General features: G+C 35.3%; 1 protein-coding gene across 1 annotated transcript; it reads right to left on the bottom strand.

The window, feature by feature from the left end:
* Window positions 1–11,355: 11,355 nt before the first annotated feature.
* On the bottom strand, window positions 11,356–12,548 carry LOC149904962 (uncharacterized). The gene has a single exon (XM_090106737.1). It carries the CDS (start codon window positions 12,364–12,366, stop codon window positions 11,617–11,619), a length of 750 nt encoding a protein of 249 aa, XP_089962863.1. The 5' UTR covers window positions 12,367–12,548; the 3' UTR covers window positions 11,356–11,616.
* Between the last annotated feature and the right edge of the window lie 10,920 nt (window positions 12,549–23,468).

The following is a 23,468-nucleotide window of genomic DNA, read 5'->3' as shown; positions in this document are numbered from 1 at the left end:
AATTCATGGTTTTGGGAACACCGAGGTCCGTCGGAAAAGTCAGTGAATTCAATCCGATATTAAACATTGAAGGTCAAGCTGTAGAGCGGGTCGTCGAAGCTCGAAATCTCGGGATCGTTTTCGATGAGAGTCTCAGGTTTGAAAAACACTTCCAAGCTACTATATCGAATTGCTTCTATAGGTTAAAGCTACTGTATCGCATCAGAAACTACATCACCACACCCTTACGTATAAGGCTCTGTGAGGCACTAATTCTCTCGAAATTTAATTTCGGTGATACCATGTACGGTGCAATATTGCTTGCAAGGACCAAGAATGCAATACAGCGGGTTCAGAACGCGTGTGCTCGGTTCTGTTGGGACATACCTGCAAGAGATCATGTTACGCCATATCTCATCGAAGCAAAAATGCTCAACATGGAACGACGCAGGCGCCTTCACTTTGCTGTGATGCTTTTTGAGGTGGTGACGTCTCAAATACCAAAATACCTGCACAGGAAGCTTAGATGGGTTGGAGAGAAAAATGGCTCGCACTTTACAAGAGCATCCACTTACATGTTGGCTATGCCAAGATACCACACAACCGCTTTTAGAGGCAGTTTTGTATACAACGCAACTAAGTGTTGGAATAACCTTCCGCCACCGCTACGTGAGTCGATTTCCAAACACTCTTTTAAGTATAAGTATAAAACACACCTGATTAGCGAATTCGTCGGGAAACCTTAGTTGCGTTGTATATTATAGTTGCATTCAATATATATGTTATATAATTTATCATTTTTTATTTATGTTATATAGGTATTGATGTGTATTTCATTAATTTGTAAATGTTAATATTTTATAAATACAAACACTCCTTTATTTATTTAAATTTTTCTACTTTGTTTTATTTTATATTATTTTATGTTATATAACTAAATTTTATTATTAGGGACACTTTAGACTTAGACTTACGCGTCTGTTGTCTGGTTGGGCCCTGAAAACCAGCGCTATGCCAACCATACCGGTGCGGCATAGCATACGCTGAGTGGCCTTACCCTTTAGGTCACCAGTCGCCACACAAATATGTATTAGATTTTTAGCTTTTAAGTTTTTTCTTGTTATTTTCTATAGTGTTTAAGAGTGCTTTTGTTATTGTTTTTTTTTATGTGGTGGTGGTACTCTGGTGATGCTAATAAATGTATTTTATTCTTATTCTTATTCTATTCTTATGCATTTTGTATGGAAAGCTTATTTTTTTTTTATATTTCGTCCAAATTTCTTTGTAAAAGTTGATCAGTTATATAAACATGAAGTTGAAGATATCAATAGAAAGTATTCGCAAATCTTGTGTACTGATAAAAAAAATCACCCGGTGTAATTTTCACGAAAATTGTTTCAAATTGTCATTTTTGATACTTATTACGAATATTAAATTATACGAATGATTTAATTTTTAAAAATTAAGTGGAGCAACTTTCCCTTAGTACATTTGTATTATTTACATATAGGATGACAGGATGCATTTGTTTGCACTACTAGACCAAGCCCTTAAGCCCGTCTATAATGACATCGATTAAGGTGACGCCTAATTGTTCATCAGACGGGCCGAATAACTGATTATAGGGACATTTATTATACTTTTCTAAATTAGGTCATTTCAGTTTATAAGCTGAAGACTAATGGGCTCATTCTTTACAAGTCTGTCTCGGAGACCGACCTCTTAATTAGCCGTCACACAAAGTAAGATTACTGCTGTAATTATAGTCTTGTTGCTCCGTATATTGTTCATAAACTAGATTTTTCTAATATCTAACATTTATGAAATACTTTTGCACGCTATTATTCACGGGAAAAACTTTTATCACAAATTTCAATACGCATGTACCTACCCAGCGATTTCCTGTATGCAAATTTGCATAAGTGGTGAATCAGTAAATTCCGTAAACAATGACACTAAAGTTTAATAATAGATGAGCAATTTTACTTTATTAAGATTAAAATTATTTAAAAGTTCTGTACCACTAATAATTTACACGAAAAACTACTCAAAAAAGCGAACATACAGCGTGTTTTTGTCCAGACACAGTCCAGACACAGTCGTTTAGAAAGTAGATAGCGAAGCAAAAACCTCTTCGTTGTTTCCCGCGTATTGTTCTCACGAAAACTTTGCTATGAGGATGTCGCTTGCAAAAAGGGAAATGAGAATGAAGCGACACTGCCTTTGCTGTGAACTGATACGTAGTGGATGGGCGCCTGTTATTGGCATCCACTGACATTGTACGTCGTGTGCTGAGTCTGGAGATGACACGAGCTTGATTTGAAGGTATTGAGATTGTTTTGAGATGCCTATAATATAATTCTGCTGTTTCTAATGTTATGTTTCTACTCGATAAAGTAATACCTGATGTAGATAAATATGGGTAGATTTAGGAATAAAGTATTTATTTCGATAGTATTTACTTAATTAGATATTTGAAATACTGAATGAAAAGAATGAAAAGGACTTCCTTTTCATTTCTTTCAGTTGCTTTTGTTATTGTTAATTTCTGTGCGTCGTGTCTACGCACACAATATGCGAATGCATAAGGTATTAAATTTATGTAAATAATGCGGTCGTTTGTATTCTCAATGAAAATTCTATATTTGCAATATATAATAACTAAACCTAATAATTAATTAACATCCAAATCAGAGAACAACGCTCAATCCTGAAATAAAACAACTTTTTTATTTAGATCTTACAGTATCACAAAAGATAACAATTAATAGCAATATTTTTCAATATTTAAGTATAATAGAAAGAACATATTCCTCCATATAATTCAGTAAACGCATCACGGCTAAGTCCCTATATATTATGTGTCCACGACGCGTGCGTCGTGACTCCGCCGTGACTAATATCCCCGTCGGGATCTTGTATACATTTCAAGGAAACAAAATAAAAATACAATTCACCTAGTATATGAATATTCCATTTTTTATTGTTATTAGAAAAATCAGTAATTGAAGGTCGCACGTTACATACGTAGAATTACTCAGATGAGATACTTGAAACCAATTACTATGCTTATATTTGGCTTGATTATGGTATATTTTATACTCAAGGAAAAAATCTGTTTACGTTCTTAGATATGAAGGAAAAACAAAAATTAATAAACTAATTAAACTTATTATTTCTCATTTACATAATACTATCTACAATGAATAATTGCTCCCTATTTAAGATTCAGAATACTTTTTGGATAAAAATATAATGAAATTGCTTCAAAAATAATGTATACTTTACCATATTAGGTCGTCTGTTAAAAGAAGCTTTCAAAAACTATATATTGTACAATTTATAGGTGAATATTATAGCACTGAAGATTGCTTTTTGGTTTATAATAACTGTAACTATGCGTTTTTACAAAATTTACCTTTACTGAAGTTTTACAACAAAAAAACTTTGTAAAATATGTTCCAGTGGGGCTTTGTTTGCCCTCGGAATGTTTACGGGAGGTTTGCCGGCGAAGTTAAGCTTGCATGCGATGATGCCAACATTATTACTGCGTTGTTTATTCCAGGGAAACTTTATAGGAACATGTTCTACCGCACTCTACGGGAATTAACAGTGTTTCTCATAATAGGTTAAGCAATTATCGAATACTTTTATAAGTTACATTGAATATGGATGTGGATAAACAGGAAACTAGTGTATGTCATATGCATTATGTCTTCCTAACATATTATGTCAGTATGGTTTATATTTTTAACTGCGTCTATAATTCGAGAAAAATCGGTACTTTGCTAGTTACATAAAACTGATATCCAATGTTGATCTCTTCAACAATCAAAATCCGCATGTTTACTAACTGCTATGCATTAGAGAATTAAAAAGAAAGGTTGCAATGCTAGGAATTCCTTCTCATTATAAAATAATAGTTCCAAGAACATTTCGCCACCTTTCCGATTTTTCATTAACAGCAGTCTGTACTGGAAAATAAATTTTATGTTTTATTCCGTCCTCCGTCGAATAAAGTTTTATCCAAGAGTAACATTCGATCGCTTGTTTTCTTGGAAAATGCTGCTTGCAGTCGCTCTCATCAAAGAATGTTATTTTCTTGAGAATATAACACCTTCAAATAAATCAGAATAATAAAATTATTAATTTCTAAACACAAAGCTCCGAAACTTAAAAAATTGTATATTAATTATGGTTCAAATATCATAGCATGTGAAAGGTACTTATGTTATTTTCACACACAAAATCTGCTGATCGGATGTGCCTGTAATGTATGCAAATATGTTATAGCCTTAATAGGAATAGTAATATAATACAATAGCACGTAAAAGCTAGTTTTATGACATTTATTTTTAAACAATAAATTTAGAAACAACTGAAATTTTAAAGCATCCACCCATTAGGTATATGTTGTGGATGTCCGATATAAGTTATCGAATAAAATACACTCCTACTATTGACTACAACATAATATTTATCAATTTACTGTGACGACATAATTATAGTACACAACAGGATATTTATCATAAAACTGTTGAAAGGCTTTACTAGCTCCATTTCGTTTTTACGGGAGCGTAGGAAAGGCTGTGTAACGAAGTGGCTCACCGTGACAGTAAACTGCGCCACATCGCCATACAATTTGCCGAACGAGCTCATGCGGGCATGTATACAGCAGATATATTTGATTTATACCAATATTTATACTGTAAAAATGAGTGGTAGGTTATAGGTAAGTAGAAGGTTGTTATATAACATTATTTCCGCAGTTAGATCAATATACAACATATTTAAATAGAAGATTGTAAAACTATATTGTGTTCTTACAGTGTAGAGCATTTTTCTAATCGAATTTCAGCCGCAAACAGCGCAGCCTTTTGCCGTCTCTGGTTCACTTTTGTAGCGACTTTACCGAGATAACATCGCCAATATGACCAAAATTCTAATAACCTTCTAATAAACAAATTTAATTATATTCTAATGTTTCAAATTAATGTTTATTCTATTCTTACAATAAGTTTGTTAATGTGTTAATCGTAATTTATTTAAGAGATATATAACACTTATATTAAAAAGATAATAATAACATTTTTAATTTTACATTTCATTGTTTCAAAAATTGTTGGAAAGATTTTTTTGCTCTTGGTGTAGCAGGAATAAGCGACTAGTGTTCACATTATAATAATATAATGTTTAAATTACTTACTAATATGCAAGTCAAAATGAAATTATTAAATGAATACATGTAGGCTCCTAAACTACACTCGTAACTGACGGGAGTCCTAATAAAAGCGACATAAAATAAAGTTTTTATATCATGGCATGAATGAGCGGGGCTCATAAAGAAAATTTCTTTGTGATTGCAATTCTTGTGACGGCTCACGACGATACTAAAGTAACATTTTAAGAATGCTTTTCGTGTATAAAAATAAGGGTTTAAGGTTGACAACGTCCAGTAAACGACATAATTTATAAGGGATTGTACTCAACAGGAATGCCATAATTCTGTGTATATTTTGACAATTACCTAATAATTAAAAGATAGTCATTATTTGTATGAAAATTGTAAAAAAATATATTAAACGCCTTGCAACACAGAAAATATCATAACCAATTAAAATATGAAAATACACAAATTCCTATCGACTTCGGTCATTCACATTAAAGTTATGAAAAGACATTTACAATTTTACGGCGATATAATATGTATGCTACTATACCAAGGCCACCGATTGACTACACGCTCGGACTATTTTGTAAAGTATATAATATATGACACCGTTTTCCATTACTCGAGTGATCATTTCAAAAATTATAAATCTCTTTACTCCAAATGGCTTGTGATATAAAAAAATTCAATTCACGTGTTAAGATAGTTATAAAGTTATAAATATGTGTCAAATAAAGTAAATCCTGCGGAGAGTCGCCAATAAAATGTGAAAGCGTCGTAACGGAGCCGCCGCTGACGGAATATCGACGAGCTTACGGCTTCGATAACTCGCACAATACACTACGAATCTCAATATTTACATATTTCTGCTTTTGCTTATTTTACAACTCGCCTTTATATCCCTTTTTGCCTTATGTTTGCGTTGTAATACTTTGTTATTATAAAGATAAGTTTTTTGTGCGGTTTAGATAAGTATCTAAGTTGTGCCTTCAATGTAGCTTTCAATTCAATTACGGTAGATTCTAAAAAAGTATCGTAATACAAATTGGTAACGTATTTTTATATTATAAAATAATTAATTATCTTTTACCTAATATTTAAATATAAATCTTAAATTTACTCTAGCACTCCTTAATTATTTGAAGAAACATCCCTTCCAAGCTTCTCAAATACGCTTCAAAATAGGCTAATTGGATTTAATTTTACAAATTTCATGGTATCAAGTGTTTCGAAACTCTAGATTGCTAATGGTAGTTTTTTTTTTTAATTATTCATGTAGCTAGTTTTGGGATACGTGTTTCTAATGAGCTGGCGTTTACTTCTACTGCGTATACTGTGCGTTCTCGTATTGTAATTTTAGATACATTTGGGTTCATTTTAACATTTTTTATGACCGTTTGAACATCTCCGATAATTTGAATGAATGAATGAATGAATGAAAGCTTTATTGTACACACCAAAATAATGAAATAACATAAAGTAAAATATACATCAAATTGCACAATAGGCGACCTTATGGCTACAGAGCCATCTCTTCCAGGTAACCCAACCAAGGAAAACAGTAACAAAGAAAGAATAAAAGTAGGTGGTGCATACCAAAGCAATATATTATATAATAATAATATAGTAATACTAAGAAAGTAGGAATATAAATAATACATAATTTACAACAATAAAGAAAATAATATATAAAATATATAATAAAATAAATAAATACAGATAAGAGAAAGAATATATAAAGTCATCACTTAATTAAGGACATGTGGTAATCAAAGAGCATGTTTTTGAAAACATCAATGGATCTAGCTTTGCGTATGGCTATTGGTAATTGATTCCATAGTCTAATAGCTTTGACAGTGAATGAGGTGTTAACAAATTTTGTTTTATGTATAGGTACATTAAGGAGGCAAGTATCGTTCGATCTCAAATTCAACCCATGATTACGAGCGTATTCAAAATTATTTTTTAAATAGGGCGGGGTTCTGGGATCGAATAAAATTCCAAACAATAGATGCAGCACATGAGCATCCCGGCGATATCTGATAGGCAGCCATTTCAGCCTGTGACGATAAGCGGAGACGTGGTCAAACTTGCGCAATCCAAAGATAAAACGGATGCACAAGTTCTGAAATCGCTCAAGCTTGTCAAGCTGGATTCCAGTTAGGTCACAGAAACTGACATCAGCGTAGTCGAGGATGGGAAGAAGGAGTGATTGCGCTAACAAAATTTTGGTCGGAATCGGAAGAAAGTTTCGTAATCGCTTAAGGGAGTGGTATGCCGCAAATAACTTTTTACTAACATGTTTCATGTGCTCATGCCAGGAAAGTGTAGAATCTATATGGACACCTAGGTTTTTAACAGACTGACTGAAAGGGATTTTAGTGTCGTCAACGTAAACAGATGGTAAATTATCCCATACAATTTTAGACATAAACTGCGGACTTCCAATAATAATAGTTTGCGTTTTGTGGGGATTAATTTTAAGGCCATACAGCTTGCTCCACCTAACGATAAAATCGAGATCAGTATTAGTTGAGTGAATGGCTGCAGGCAAATCCGACAAAGGAGAATGTGTGTAAATCTGGAGATCATCAGCATACATGTGGTACCGGGATGAAATGTTGCTCGTAATGGAGTTAATGAAAAGTGAGAAAAGAAGAGGAGAGAGGACACCGCCTTGTGGTACACCTGCAGACAGATAACTCCAAGATGAGATAGACTCGTCTAGCTTTATCCTCTGCCGGCGACCATGCAAAAAGCTACGAAACCACTCTAACACCGACGCAGATATGTTAATAGAACGCAGCACACTCAAAAGTACGTCATAGTCAATACAATTAAATGCATTACTAAAATCTAGTAATGTTAGTATCGTGAGCTGCTTATTATCCATACCTAACCGAATGTCATCAGTTATTTTTACTAAAGCAGTAGCCGTACTATGCCCGGGGCGGAAACCGGATTGTAGAGGATTGAGTATGGAGTTGGAGTTTAGGAAAATACTTAATTGGTGATGGATAAGTTTTTCGAGAACTTTGGAGAGGAAAGGGAGAATGGATATAGGACGGTAATCAGACAGTGAGCTAGCATTCGATTTCTTTGGAAGTGGGATAACATTGGCGTCTTTCCAAACTTCAGGGAATGTGCTGGATGAAATAGAGTGGTTAAGGATGTTGGTGATTGTAGGAAGGATGATGTCAAGGATAGGAACGATCATAGCACGGCTAATATTGTCACAACCGACAGCTTTGGAAGATATGGATAATATGTTCTTCTTAACATCGCATTCGGTGAAAGGTGAGATGTTAAAAGGGTTTACAGGAGAATAAGGTAAGGATGAAAGGAAATTAAGGGTAGCCTGTTTATCGGCACTGTCAAATAGGACAGGAGGAGTGGAAAAGTGTGCATTTAACTGGTCGATATTCAGGTTCGTAGATGACACTTTAGGTTGTTTGCCTACTCCAATCGTTTTAAGAAATTTCCACACAAAACATGGATGACTATCAAAAATGTAACAGAATGGCTAAAATATAATAATTTAACTCCTAACATTACAAAGACAAAACTAATGCAATTCTGTAATTATCATAACATTAGACATAACCTTGACATAATTTATAATGGACAACGTATTGACGAAGTTACTGAAACGGTATTTTTAGGTATCACATTAGACAACCACTTAAATTGGAAAGCTCACACGGATTCTGTTTGTACCCGTGTAAATAAGTTTGTATTTGCCCTCAGAAGAATTAAACAGATTATTGATGAGAGAGCGGCAATCATTGCATATCATGGTTATGTTTCATCGTTGCTTCGGTATGGTCTTATTTTATGGGGCAACTCTACAAACGTAAACAAAGTCTTTATAGCTCAGAAAAGGTGTGTCAGAGCAATATGTGGAGTAGGGCCCTTAGAAAGTTGTCGAGACTTATTTAAGCGACTCGGACTTTTAACACTTACTTCTTTATACATCTTGGAGGTTGGAATATTTGTAAAACAGCATCCCTATATGTACATTAAAAGTTGTCAAAATAGTCAGTACCCAACCAGGGATCCTCACAGATTGCAACTTCCAATTTGTCGCACTGCTTTATGTAGCAAAAACAGCCATGTTATGAGTGCGAAGATATATAACGGAATCCCAATGGCATTTAAGGAATTGCCCATGCAATTGTTTAAACTTAAATTAAAAAGGTGGCTGCAATCTCATTGCTTTTATAATATAAATGAGTTCTTTGCTTGTAAACACTAAAGATAGATGATAATAATAACTGTAATGTAAAATGTTAAAATTAATCTAAAAATATATTGTATTTTAGTGAGTTAAATACACATAAATATTTGCATGCCAGTTTGCTGGCGAGTTGTGCGGACTTTATTGTAATATATTATTGTAAAACCTTGTATTAACCACAATTCCTGCAAATAAATTATTTCATTTCATTTCATTTCATTTCATTTCATTTCATTTCATTTCACCATTTTCAATGGATGAATGAATATGGCGGCGCTGTGCATCCCGGCACACAGTATTGCAACGATTCCTCAGTCTTACATACCTCTCCCTCGCCTCATCAGAAGGACACGATTTTAATTGAGATTTGGCTTGGTTTTTTAAATTCAGTTGCGATTTAATTTCCTCAGTGAGCCAAGGTGCAGGCAAGTGTTTTAGCTTCACCGGGCGTGCTGGAGCGTGAATGTCGTAGAGCTGCGTAAGAAAGGAGTTAAATAGCATTACTTTTTCGTTAAGGTTTTCACAGCATTGTACTGCATTCCAATCCATCTTAATCGCATCAGCACAGAGACCTTCATGATTCATACGACCAAAATTTCGCTGCATAGCAATTTGGGGCTTGGATTTAGGGGGACGGAGTTTGTAGGAAAGGAAAATAAGATTGTGATAGGAGAAGGCATCTGCTGCACACTGTCCATGCTTAGAGATAAAGTCTAAGTTGGATACGATCATAAGGTCAAGCAAGGAAGGTGCACAGTTAGGGAAATAATGCGTGGGATTAAGAGGGAGGATGTGAAGATTATAGGAGTCCACAATAGATAATAGTTTATTAGAGCGAGAGTCATTTTTTAGCAAGCAGGTATTGAAGTCACCCATAATTATGGTGTGACTGTAAGAAGGAGAAAGATTAAGAAGGAGATCATCAAAGGTAGGAAAATAGTCTATTGAAGAGGAAGGACTATAGATAACGCCTAATAGAATTTTTGTGTGGGAAATGCAGACCTCTAGGAAAAGGTATTCGACCGTGGCTGCAGGTGTGGGTTCTGGCGAAGAGCTGATAATAGTGAACGGCATGTGATTGCGTAGATAGATAGCGACACCTCCTCCGCCCCTGCAGGCACGATCGTTACGTATCAGATGGAAACCGGGTAAAGAGTAACAGGAGGAAGGTAAGGAGGGCTTCAGCCAGGTTTCGGATACAAGGATAGCTTGGACATTACTCGACTCGAATGAGGCTAAAAAATCAGTATAATGTGCCGGAATGCTCTGTGCGTTAATATGTACCACATTAAAAGTTTTAGAGGTTGAAGGAAAATTATTATTAAGTGTCGTATTAAGAGGAATATAGGACGTACTGCTGAGAAAACTTTCCATTGAACAGTCAGAGACAGATGGTAATGACACGAACTCGTCGCTCATAATGCTCTCGTTGGATGACATTATTATATATTACAAACCTATCAATAATAATAATTATATAAAAAAGAACAAATTAGATTAATTTTAAATAAATAAAAATAGACTACGGTCTACGATTAAATATATGCAGTATAATTAAATCAGTAAAAATGTATATTAAGCGATAATACGTACTAATAAAAAGTATAAGTATTACTATATAGTTTTAACAAATTAATATAATAATAAAATAATCAATAAATATTATGTATGCAATTTACCATAAACACCTTCCAGTATTTTTATACAGTGGTAACACCAAGATACAAAAGCATGAATTGAAATGACATATGACAAGTAATAAGTGACAGAAGATATATTAGTTTGTTTACAAGTTTAAATAAATTAGAAGGTAGTCTAAAGATAAAATATAATAAATATACGAAGGTACTGCGTAAGATATTCCATTAATAAATAATAAAGTATTGTACTATACGAAGACACAAAATAAAACTACACTTGTCTGTCACTTATCATAGCATATGTCGGCGAAACAAAACATAAACAAAAGCATAATTTAAACACAAATTAAAGATAGAAAAACAGAACAAATGGCGAGAATACATTATGAATTAAATGAAATATGAATTATATGAATGAAGAAATACATGATGATGAATAGAGACAAAGGAAAGAAAAAAAAAAAAAAAAAAAAAATATTTACAGTATGCAAAAGTTATCGTACCAAACACCAACAATTTAAGACCATACACCATCATTGAATAAGCGAAGAAAATAGAAAAAGTTTGTAATAAAAAATAAAAATATAAAACTACTTATGCTTGGGAATTCTTCTGGATCTTGCCGTTTGTTGTGAAGAGGTCTTCTGATTATTGCCAATAGTAGCAGCAGGAGGTTGCATCTCAGTATCAATAGTATCAGGTTTTATTGAGTCTAAGTCGGCAATGGAATTAATCTGGTTGCGAACTCCATCAGATCCAATGACAAAAATAAAACCATTCCTTGTCCAGCACTTGGATATACCGAACCGTTTCCTTGCTGCTATGAAGAGGGCATGGCGAGCCTTTGTAAGGAATTCAGATACGGTAATATTAGTACCCTTGAATGCAGTCTTGGCTTGCCACACCTGGCTCCGTACCTGGATATCCTTAAATTTGACAAGAAGTGGCCGTGGTTTGTCTTCCTTCATCATCCCCATTCTATGGCATTGGCTAAACATTTGTGAAGTAACCTCAGGCATTTTAAGATGATCGGATATAACTTTGGAAACAACAACGCTTGAATTTTCATTCTTGGATTCTGGAATACCATGAATCAAGAGGTGTTTGCGCCTGCTCCGCATTTCTAGTTGGTCGTGCATTTGGGTTAGCAGCTGAATTTGAGATGTAAGGCAACTTAACGATGACAGCACAAATGTTCGAAAAACAGCAAAATCTGAAGAAATCTTACTGGTGGGACTTCCAGAGCCATTATTGCTACTTTGCAGCTCACGTTGAAATTCCTCCATTCTATATTTAAACATTTCGCTCATATCTGCTACAGTTTGTGCAATAGTTTCCATTTTGGAGGTTATGTTTAAACTTCTGAGTTGTATTTTCAATAGGTCTTGGTGAAAAGTGAAAGTGATTTTGTGAGACACTTACTGGATGGCAAAGGTAATTTTTAAAGCATATTATTTATGTAAACAACAATCGGAAACAAATTATTCATAAAACAAATCAAGAGCAAGAAAAAAGACGTATGCACTTTACACCATGGGCGTAGCTAGCCATGGGCACAGGGTGGGGCAAAAAAAAACCGGCCAAGTGCGAGTCGGAGTCGCGCACCGAGGGTTCCGAACAAACCTACTTTTTATTAAGTTGTAACTCTAAAATGTATGTTTTAGCAATTTTTATTTTATCTGTGCTATAAGACATTGCTTTTAACCAAATTTCAAGACTCTGTGTTCACGGGAAGTAAAATGTAGGTTTTGATTCCCTTGCGAATGTCGAAATTTGCGATAATTTGCAGCATAAAATGGCTGTATCTTTTGATTGCGTTGGCTTATAATTTTGATTTTTTCACAGCTTTAAGAGACCGTAGACTTGAGTATTCGATATAGATAAATTTCAGCTTTATAACTCTACGCGTTCCTAAGAAAAAGTGTGTTGACAGACAAACCGACAGGCAGACTTTGTTGTGCGTCAGTCTGTCTAAAAATACCTTTTTTTTTCAAGAACACGTGGCGGTATCAAGCTGATATAATCTATATGTCACGGCTAAAGGTAGGTGAGAACATAAACTTAAGATTAGCCGGCTAAACTTAGGTTTATTTTCGACGAGGTGTTAATGTTAGTTTGTTCTATCTTTAGCCGGCTAAACTTAAGTGTAACCGCAGGCCCGTGGCTAAAAATGTCGGGGTGGGTAGATTTGGTTAGCGCCGGGCCGGTGGAGGGCTTGAGGGGCCCGCACAGTGCCAGAAAACACTCGCCCTGTTCCTTACATGTATTATAGTAACCAAATCTACCCACCCCGACTCAGGGCAGAAAGCTGGTGGCTAGGTTAGGTTAGGTTAGAACTCTTAAGACCCGCACGAGCCGAGCGAGCGCAGCGAGCGTGCTGCGGCAGCAGCCGGCGAAGTGCCAGAAAACACTCGCCCTGTTCCTTGCATGTATTATAGTAACCAAATCTACCCACCCCGACATTTTTAGCCACGGGCCTGCGGTTACACTTAAGTTTAGCCGGCTAAAGATAGAACAAACTAACATTAACACCTCGTCGAAAATAAACCTAAGTTTAGCCGGCTAATCTTAAGTTTATGTTCTCACCTACCTTTAGCCGTAACATATACATATAATAAATCTGTAGAAGGGTCAATTCTGTACATTGAAAATATTGAAAAAATAAGTAGCAGGGGGTGTTACTGGATCGATACCAAACCCAAATATGTGATTAAAAATTTTTTTGTCTGTCTGTCTGTCTGTCTGTATGTGAAGACATCACGTGAAAACGGTTCGATTTCGATGAAACTTGGTATAATTGTACCTTATTATCCTGGGCGTAAAATAGGATACTTTTTATTCTGGAAAAATACGTAGAAAAAAAATTAATCTTAATTTTTCAGTTTTATCCATAGACGTTGTTCTGTAGAACCGCGAACACACGTTGCGTATTATTATAGGCCTAGCCGTATTTGGGTCCAATAGATATTTATAAGATGTCATTGTCAGAGTTACTCAAAATGGAGACCATCCACGCGAAGACCGACATCCGCGCGGACGGAGTCGCGGGCGGAAGCTAGTAATGAATAAATCAAAACAAACAAAAGATACCTACAGCCGTTTATGTTGCAAATTTCATCCCTATATTATATAGTTTATCTGTCTAATACAATAACATAATTCCTTTTTACTAGGTCTATGTAAATAGAAAAATAAACCATTTTAAATAACTCAGTAAATAAAGCAAAACCTTGCACTTCCGATTTCATGTTTGTTTTAGGTTAATGGTCACTTATTGACCATAAAAAAACCCAAAATGCAGACAGATCCAGGTGGAGCTTTGCTCGCAACCTTATAGTTTTTGACCGATATCTCGAAAACTATCCACTTTAGGGCAAAAGTTGCTTAGACTTTTTTGTAGAAAGTAAAATTTCGCATATTTTATACCATGAAAAATGTTTTGTAAAACTTACTATTTACGGTTTATAGCCTTTTGATGAACCGGTTGATCGTTAAAATATTGAATTAATGAATAAAATGCATGTATGTACATAGTTTTAGGTCACTTTATTCTCTACAAGTTTTGTTTGAAATTTTTTTTTGAGTTTGTTCCGCGTATAATGTAGAAATGCCGCCGCTCGGCGGGTGACGTGGCAGCCCAAAAGTTTTTTTACGGATGTAATAAAAACGAAGAAGAAATTTCCAATGCAAGTGGATTTTCGCCGTTTCCGAAACGGCAAAATTTTTGATTTTTTTTTTACTTAAAGAAAAATTTTAATACATTTTTAAAAATTTTTTCCTCTATTTTATTCTTGCATCCGAATATAAAATAAGTACCCAATATTATTTAGTTATACGAAATATATACGAAACATACATAGGTACCTTGAAATTTACTATTTATCGCCAAACGTTAAATAACTCAAAAAGCATTAGAAAAAATCCAATATTTAAAGAGTTACTTGCCAAAGATGACTAACCGGCTCATTAAATAGGTCATAAATCGTAAACGGAAAGTTTTACAAAAAGTTTACAAAGTATAAAAGATGTAAAATTTTACTACCTACAAAAAATTCCCAATATTTTTTGCCTTAAAATAGATAGTTTCCGAGATATCGGCCAAAAACTTTTATATAAGATTGCGAGCGTAGCTCCACCTGGATCTGTCAGCATTTTGTGCTTTTATGGTCAGTAACTTATCCTAAAACAAAAGTGAAATTGGATGGGAAATTTAGTGCGAATTTGGCTAAATAAAAACAGCTTTGAATGGGGTAACAGTACTACTAACAGTACTACATTTTCTGGCACCAAAAGTGGTTTAAATCATGCAACATAGAAGCGCAAGATTTTTGTTTAGATCGCATTTTTTTTTGTGTCGACTGACAACTTTCGAGTGAGAATTTTTTAACGGATATTAAGTTTTGTAGTCAGTACCTAGATAATTACGTTTTTTAGATTTGGTTAGGTACCTTCCAGGTCAAAGCCAGGGTGGGGCAAGTGCCCCACCCTGCCCCACCGTGGCTACGCCCATGCTTTACACTACCCTCGAGTTGAAAAAAGTTTTGTTTGTTCAATATAATATAATTAAAGTCGCAAACGTTGGAGGGAACACAAAAACTGCGTCAATTCAGCTGCAGAACGAATGCGCGCTATTTGTCGGTCCACCGCCACCGCTCGGATTATACGCCCGCGCCGCTCACCAGGAACCCATTAGTTTTTATCATGTTACGGATATTTGTAGTGTCCCTGAATTCAATGTACTATAACTGGTAAAACTAAGTTTAATTAATTCTACACTATACTGTGAGAGAAACCGAATTATACTCTTTTTGTGTAGGTATATCTTAAAGGCGAGAATGTATATTGTATTTTTTAGACAGGCACTTAGCTACACTAGCGTTAATGGTTTGATGGATTGAAGCGTTAAGGGTATAAAAATAATTTATGACCTATTCTCCTACCTTTCCCTATCGAATGTAAATAAAAATTAGGTTTATACATAACTAGCAATGCCCTGCGGTTTCACCCGCATAGATAGCGATATCGTGACAGTGAAAAGTCTACTCTATAGTAGATTTTTAGAAATTAAACCTATAGTCCGACCTATGTCGGACTATAGGTTTAATTTTTAATCACATGAAAATCACCTTTATCCCGTCCCGCACTACGCCTGCTCATTGTATTAAACAGTATACCTACTATTTTCTGTAGATTGACACTTTTAAAAATTCGTTATATCTTTTGAATGGAATATCCAATTTTTTTCATTTAAAAAGTATTTTGCTGGTATTGAAACAGTCTATAATAAAACATCATTTAATGGGATAAGGATTAATATATGTGTATGGATAAATGGTTTGATTACTGTCGGCAATTCTATTTACTTTGAAAACGTAAAAAAGTTGTTGTAGTAACATAACTACTGAAGATGGACATATGGTATCGCGGACTTTCTTGTAGATATTGATCCATTCTACAGGGTGTCCCAAAAAGTAGTGATGAACGAAAGCTGGAAGGTAGAGGACCAAGAGGGCTATCCGAATCACCCCCATGTGTGTTATGCGATTTTTCGTATTTTCGGAGTTATTACATTTTTTTTCAATTTTTCATCTATCGCCGAGTACGATGAGATTTTTATTTATGGTGACGTGAATTATTGCGCTAGATGCTTGATTTTTTTTTGTGTGCTAAGCTGAAAGATAGGCTAATTCAGTATGGTAACATTTACTATCGTTAGATCTTCGAATGGAATAAAAAAAAAGAATTAAATGCCAAGAAAGATAAAATTACCCAGTATGTTCATAACTTCAAGGGCCCATAAAAAAATAAAATCACATAAAAAAGGTTTTCCATTTGGCTTTTAAAAACTTGCTCTATCGATCAGGTAGCTACCCTAAAAATTTCATTTTATTATTCTGAAGGCTTCAATCGAAAAATTTAAATCTAAATGTGGTAAGTGGAAAATTTTTATTAACATGATGATCATTAAAACCAATAAATAGGTGTTAAATTACCAGAATTTTTTTAAAATAGCCCCGCTGTTGCTCAATGCAAGTGCGACATCACCGTAAAAAGTTGTCTTTTTAATGTCTGAATGCTCTTTTATCATTTTTAATGGTTTCTTCTGCAACTATGAATTTCGGGTTATTTCGTCCAAATTGTGACATTCTCTCAAGTGGCCAAGGTCTTTTTAGTATCCCCATTAAAACAAATCAATGGGGTTTAGGTCGAGGGACCGTGGAGGCCAGGCTTTAAAGCAGGCATCACCGGCGCATGCGCAGGCTGCAACGACCAATCCATCTTTCAGAGTATTTTTGCCCTTTAGCCTGGCCTCCACGATCTCCGGACATAAACCCTACTGAATTTTTTCCGTGGGAATACTACAAAGACGAGAGACTGCCACAATTTGGACGAAATAACCCGGAAATTCATAGTTGCAGAAGAAACCATTTAAAATGATAAAAGAGCATTCAGACATTAAAAAAACAACTTTTTACGGTGATGTCGCACTTGCATTGAGCAACAGCGGGGCTATTTTAAAAAAATTCTGGTAATTTAACACCTATTTATTGGTTTTAATGATCATCATGTTAATAAAAATTTTCCACTTACCACATTTAGATTTCAATTTTTCGATTGAAGCCTTCAGAATAATAAAATGAAATTTTTAGGGTAGCTACCTGATCGATAGAGCAAGTTTTTAAAAGCCAAATGGAAAACCTTTTTTATGTGATTTTATTTTTTTATGGGCCCTTGAAGTTATGAACATACTGGGTAATTTTATCTTTCTTGGCATTTAATTCTTTTTTTAATTCTATTCGAAGATTTAACGATAGTAAATGTTACCATACTGAATTGGCCTATCTTTCAGCTTAGCACACAAAAAAAAATCAAGCATCTAGCGCAATAATTCACGTCACCATAAATAAAAATCTCATCGTACTCGGCGATAGATGAAAAATTGAAAAAAATCGAATAACTCCGAAAATACGAAAAATCGCATAACACACATGGGGGTGATTCGGATAGCACTCTAAGTCCTCTACCTCCCAGCTTCAGTATATCACTACTTTTTGGGACACCCTGTATAATACCGTAGAACATTTTTTTGTTCTATCTTCAGTAGATTCCGCAGCGCACGCGATGACAGAAGTTTTATTGAGGAATTTTTTACACCTTGGGTTACATTATTGCATTTTTGGTAAGGATTTATATTTTTTTTGAAAATGCAATATAGCCTATGTTGTTCAATAAAGATGCAGCTTTCTAATGGTGAAAGAATTTTTGAAATCGGTCCAGTAGTTTATGCGTGAAAACCATACATACATACATACACAATTACATAATTACAAACCTTTCCTCTTTATAATATTAGTATAGATATATACATAATAATTTTAATAAAATTTGTTCAAGCCGCTTTGAAAAATAAATATCGTTATTTCACATCATACTTTTCACACATTTGATAGCTTTATTTATAGAGTTGAATCAATACTATTATACAAACAGAATGAACAATGAATAAATTTCAAAACTCAGAGATCAAAACTCTGTGCAGGTTCGACTGACTGAACTTGGTCTGCAATCATCTATTAATTTAGTCATAAATTTAACATCTTTTCAATAATAAAGTCCCAAAAATACTATCTTTAATGTTTCACAAAATAAATTTATATCGGAACAACGTACATGCTTGATGCCAAGTTCAAATTAAATAGATCGCCTCTTCAAAAAATTAAACATTACTGCTACAAAAAATCACTTGAAAAGCAAACGCGATTTGTTGGACTAACAAATCCTTGTTTTGTGAGCCGATACAAATTACTTGGCTCGTTACAAAGTAACATTCAGGAATGAGAGTTTTACACTGCATTGTTCAATTTCCAATTCAAACGAAAATTTATTTACGTTAGAGCAATGGAAATTCTACAAGAATAATAATTTTCGTGCTCAATGGAATACCTACTATAAAACTAAAATCAAAGACAAACTGGTTGAAATTCAACTGCATAACCATACAGTCATAAAGGTTTCAAATGTCAAATATTTATTGTGTCGTGATTGATTGCACTTGAGTCAAAGTTTTCAAGAGTGTTGTGCATACTGTGTCGATGATTTTAAAAGCCACATTGAATAGCCTTTGCTTGATAAAGGCGTACATTCATCTTAAATATGACATTAATGAATTAACATTCCGAATTCATAAAACTATAATATTAATCGTTGATTATTCTCGCCGCCCTTGAAGGTAACGAGCCTAAAAAAATTTGAATTCGAGCTTGCGTTGGAAAGCGGCCTGATTTATCTCCGATTTTCCGGACGGTTATCGGTTTTATGTGTATTCTATTTGAACCTTTATATTTTTCTTTGAAGAATGTATTGATATTACTATATGGCAAACGTTGTTCTGCTTATCTATTCGCCTAGAAAAATAATATTAAATATTTTATCATCCTTCAGTGTATTTCTGTCTAGTTGATATTAATTATTATTAGTTTAGTAATTTAATTATACAAGTTATGTTTGTACTGCATAAATAATAAATAAATAAATAAAAACGCTTTACGATCTTATCTCAGATCTATCTATTGATTATAATTGAAAAAAACTGCCTTTCCTTTGAGATGAGTTTAGTTACAGACACTTTGCGTTACAAGTATACATTATAGATCTTATTATAGAGCAGTGTGACAAAGTTTTCCGTCTGGAGGCGCTGCAGCTGAGAACTCGTTACACGCTCGGCGCTGCGTGCACACTGCCCGATAAGAAACTATCGCAGCGCCTTCATGCAGAATACACTATACGAGACCTATGTGACCAACTTATTGTGTGTAGATTTATTAAAGTGCAAATTGCTATCTATTGGCATAATTATTTATAAATAAAATTGTTTTTTTAATGTTTGACCATTTTTTTATAAACACAGGAAGCTAAAGCATAATACATAATATTTTATGCCTTAAATGCCTCCGCGTCTTGCGGGATATATTTATTTGGTTAACTCCACCGAGAACCACTTGTAGCGCAAACTACTGCAGGCAGGTAGGTCAGCGCGACGCATAACATATACCTAGCTAGAGTTACAAGAAAAAGTGTATATAGCATCATTTTCATATTTATTATAAAAACCAAAATGTAAAATTGTCCTGATTTGAAAAGAACAACTAAAGAGTCATCTCTTCTGTATAGAAACTCTCTGAACTGGTGGAAAATATAATCTATGTATTAATACTGAAAAGCGCTTCTACAATATGAAGTCTAGTTGAATAATATTGAATACAATAAAACTAAATTAGTATGAAAGCATGTTCAACGCGTACTACAATGTTTCCAAATTGACATCCCAGTTATTATATATCCTGATATGGCAATATTTATGTAATGCTGTCGCTTGCAACAACCATCGCAACGAATATTGATGACTGGCCATTTACGACAAGTTTTAACTGAAGCGTCACACAATGATACTGATGTTTTATTACAAAATTATTTACATTTTTCATATTGCATGCACTTTTTATTTTGCATGCACTTTTTATTGTTTTATGTATTTGTTTCATATGATGTATATTTTAAAGCTACGCAGGTAATTTATGTAATTTTATTTTATATCACATTAGTAAATAATCTTGTAATTGGCCTATACGATAAACACGCACCCACTCGACCTGTGAAGAGAAAACATACTCCAGCTCCTTGGCTTTCTCCTGACCTTAAATCACTTTTAAATAAGAAAAATAGAGCTAAGGCCAAAATTAAATCTGCAAAAACAGACGATGCCCGGGAGAAATACAAAACAATTCGTAATCGTTGCAACATATTGTGTAGAGACGCACAACGACGCCATTTCCATTCATCTGTCGAGAACGGCGACTCTGTCAAAATTTGGAACTTCCTAAAAAGTCTAGGAGTTGGTAAAAATTCCCATTCTTTGTCCTCTTCCAATGTCAATATAGATAATTTAAATCAGCATTTTTCATCTTCAGTTTATATCAACAATACTTTAAAACAAATCACTCTAGATAACCTTGCTTCTCTTCCAACTCCAGAATTTCCCCCGTTCAGTTTTAGTCAACTCACCGATTGTGATGTTAAGAAAAGCATATTGTCCATCGCCTCTAACGCTGCCGGCTGTGACCTTGTGAGTCGTAGAATGATCATCCCTATCCTCGATATAATTAATCCCACCATTACCCATATCCTTAACTTCTCTCTTTCGTCCGGGACCTTTCCTAACTGTTGGAAAGATGCCCACATTATTCCTCTACCTAAAAAATTTAGTCCTAAATTGTTATCCGATTATCGTCCTATTTCTATTTTACCCTTCCTTTCCAAAGTCCTTGAACGCCTTATCCATCAACAATTAACCACTTTCATTAACTCCAACAATATCCTGAGTCCTTTCCAGTCCGGGTTCCGCTCTGGCCACAGCACAGCTACTGCTCTAGTGAAGGTAACAGACGACATTCGTGCAGGGATGGATAATAAGCAGCTCACAGTTCTTACTCTTCTAGACTTCAGCAATGCTTTTAATACAGTCGACTTTGACATACTGCTGAGTCTGCTGCGTTTGATTAACATTCCAACTTCGGTGATTGACTGGTTTCGTAATTACCTGCGTGGCCGGCGGCAGCGTGTTCTGATGGGTGACACCCACTCTTCTTGGGCTGCTGTCTCCGCCGGTGTGCCGCAGGGTGGCGTGTTGTCACCTCTCCTCTTTTCTATCTTTATAAATTCCTTAACCTCGCGCCTCACTTCTCTCTACCATATGTACGCTGACGACTTACAAATCTACACCCAGGCCTCGCTCAACAATTTACCTAGTGCTATCCGACATATCAATGCCGAACTAGCAACCCTGGTCAATTGGAGTGACGAATACGGTCTAAAAATCAATCCTGCAAAGAGTCACGCGATTATCATGGGAAGTCCGTATCTCGTTTCCGAAATTGACTGGGGCGCCTTACCCAGTGTCTGCCTTGGTGGAGTAACAATTCCTTATTGTAAGGTGGTTAAAAATCTAGGTGTTCATCTCGACCAAACACTATCGTGGTCTCACCACCTACAAGAGATCAGTCGTAAGGTGTATGCGGCATCGGGTACTCTTCGGCGTCTACGTAACTTTTTGCCTATTCCAACAAAAATTATGTTAGCTCAATCCCTTGTCTTCCCTATCCTCGACTATGCGGATGTGTGTTTTCCTGACCTTACGGTTGAGAATATGGAGAAACTTGAGCGTCTGCAAAATCTTTTAATTCGATTTGTATTCGGCCTTCGCAAATTCGACCATGTCTCTTTCTATCGCAGACGCCTCAAGTCATGGGCGTAGCTAGCCATGGGCACAGGGTGGGGCAAAAAAAAACCGGCCAAGTGCGAGTCGGAGTCGCGCACCGAGGGTTCCGAACAAACCTACTTTTTATTAAGTTGTAACTCTAAAATGTATGTTTTAGCAATTTTTATTTTATCTGTGCTATAAGACATTGCTTTTAACCAAATTTCAAGACTCTGTGTTCACGGGAAGTAAAATGTAGGTTTTGATTCCCTTGCGAATGTCGAAATTTGCGATAATTTGCAGCATAAAATGGCTGTATCTTTTGATTGCGTTGGCTTATAATTTTGATTTTTTCACAGCTTTAAGAGACCGTAGACTTGAGTATTCGATATAGATAAATTTCAGCTTTATAACTCTACGCGTTCCTAAGAAAAAGTGTGTTGACAGACAAACCGACAGGCAGACTTTGTTGTGCGTCAGTCTGTCTAAAAATACCTTTTTTTTTCAAGAACACGTGGCGGTATCAAGCTGATATAATCTATATGTCACGGCTAAAGGTAGGTGAGAACATAAACTTAAGATTAGCCGGCTAAACTTAGGTTTATTTTCGACGAGGTGTTAATGTTAGTTTGTTCTATCTTTAGCCGGCTAAACTTAAGTGTAACCGCAGGCCCGTGGCTAAAAATGTCGGGGTGGGTAGATTTGGTTAGCGCCGGGCCGGTGGAGGGCTTGAGGGGCCCGCACAGTGCCAGAAAACACTCGCCCTGTTCCTTACATGTATTATAGTAACCAAATCTACCCACCCCGACTCAGGGCAGAAAGCTGGTGGCTAGGTTAGGTTAGGTTAGAACTCTTAAGACCCGCACGAGCCGAGCGAGCGCAGCGAGCGTGCTGCGGCAGCAGCCGGCGAAGTGCCAGAAAACACTCGCCCTGTTCCTTGCATGTATTATAGTAACCAAATCTACCCACCCCGACATTTTTAGCCACGGGCCTGCGGTTACACTTAAGTTTAGCCGGCTAAAGATAGAACAAACTAACATTAACACCTCGTCGAAAATAAACCTAAGTTTAGCCGGCTAATCTTAAGTTTATGTTCTCACCTACCTTTAGCCGTAACATATACATATAATAAATCTGTAGAAGGGTCAATTCTGTACATTGAAAATATTGAAAAAATAAGTAGCAGGG

This window comes from Colias eurytheme, chromosome 10 (genome assembly GCF_061535395.1).
Source record: "Colias eurytheme isolate Ceu_HAF_F1 chromosome 10, ilColEury1 Martin Lab GWU primary, whole genome shotgun sequence".
Taxonomy (NCBI): Eukaryota; Metazoa; Arthropoda; class Insecta; order Lepidoptera; family Pieridae; genus Colias; species Colias eurytheme.
This window is presented reverse-complemented; position numbering and strand designations above follow the sequence as displayed.

Bases quoted from the DNA above. Each gene is read 5' to 3' on its own strand.
- LOC149904962 (XM_090106737.1), bottom strand. From the start codon at position 12,366: ATGGAAACTATTGCACAAACTGTAGCAGATATGAGCGAAATGTTTAAA.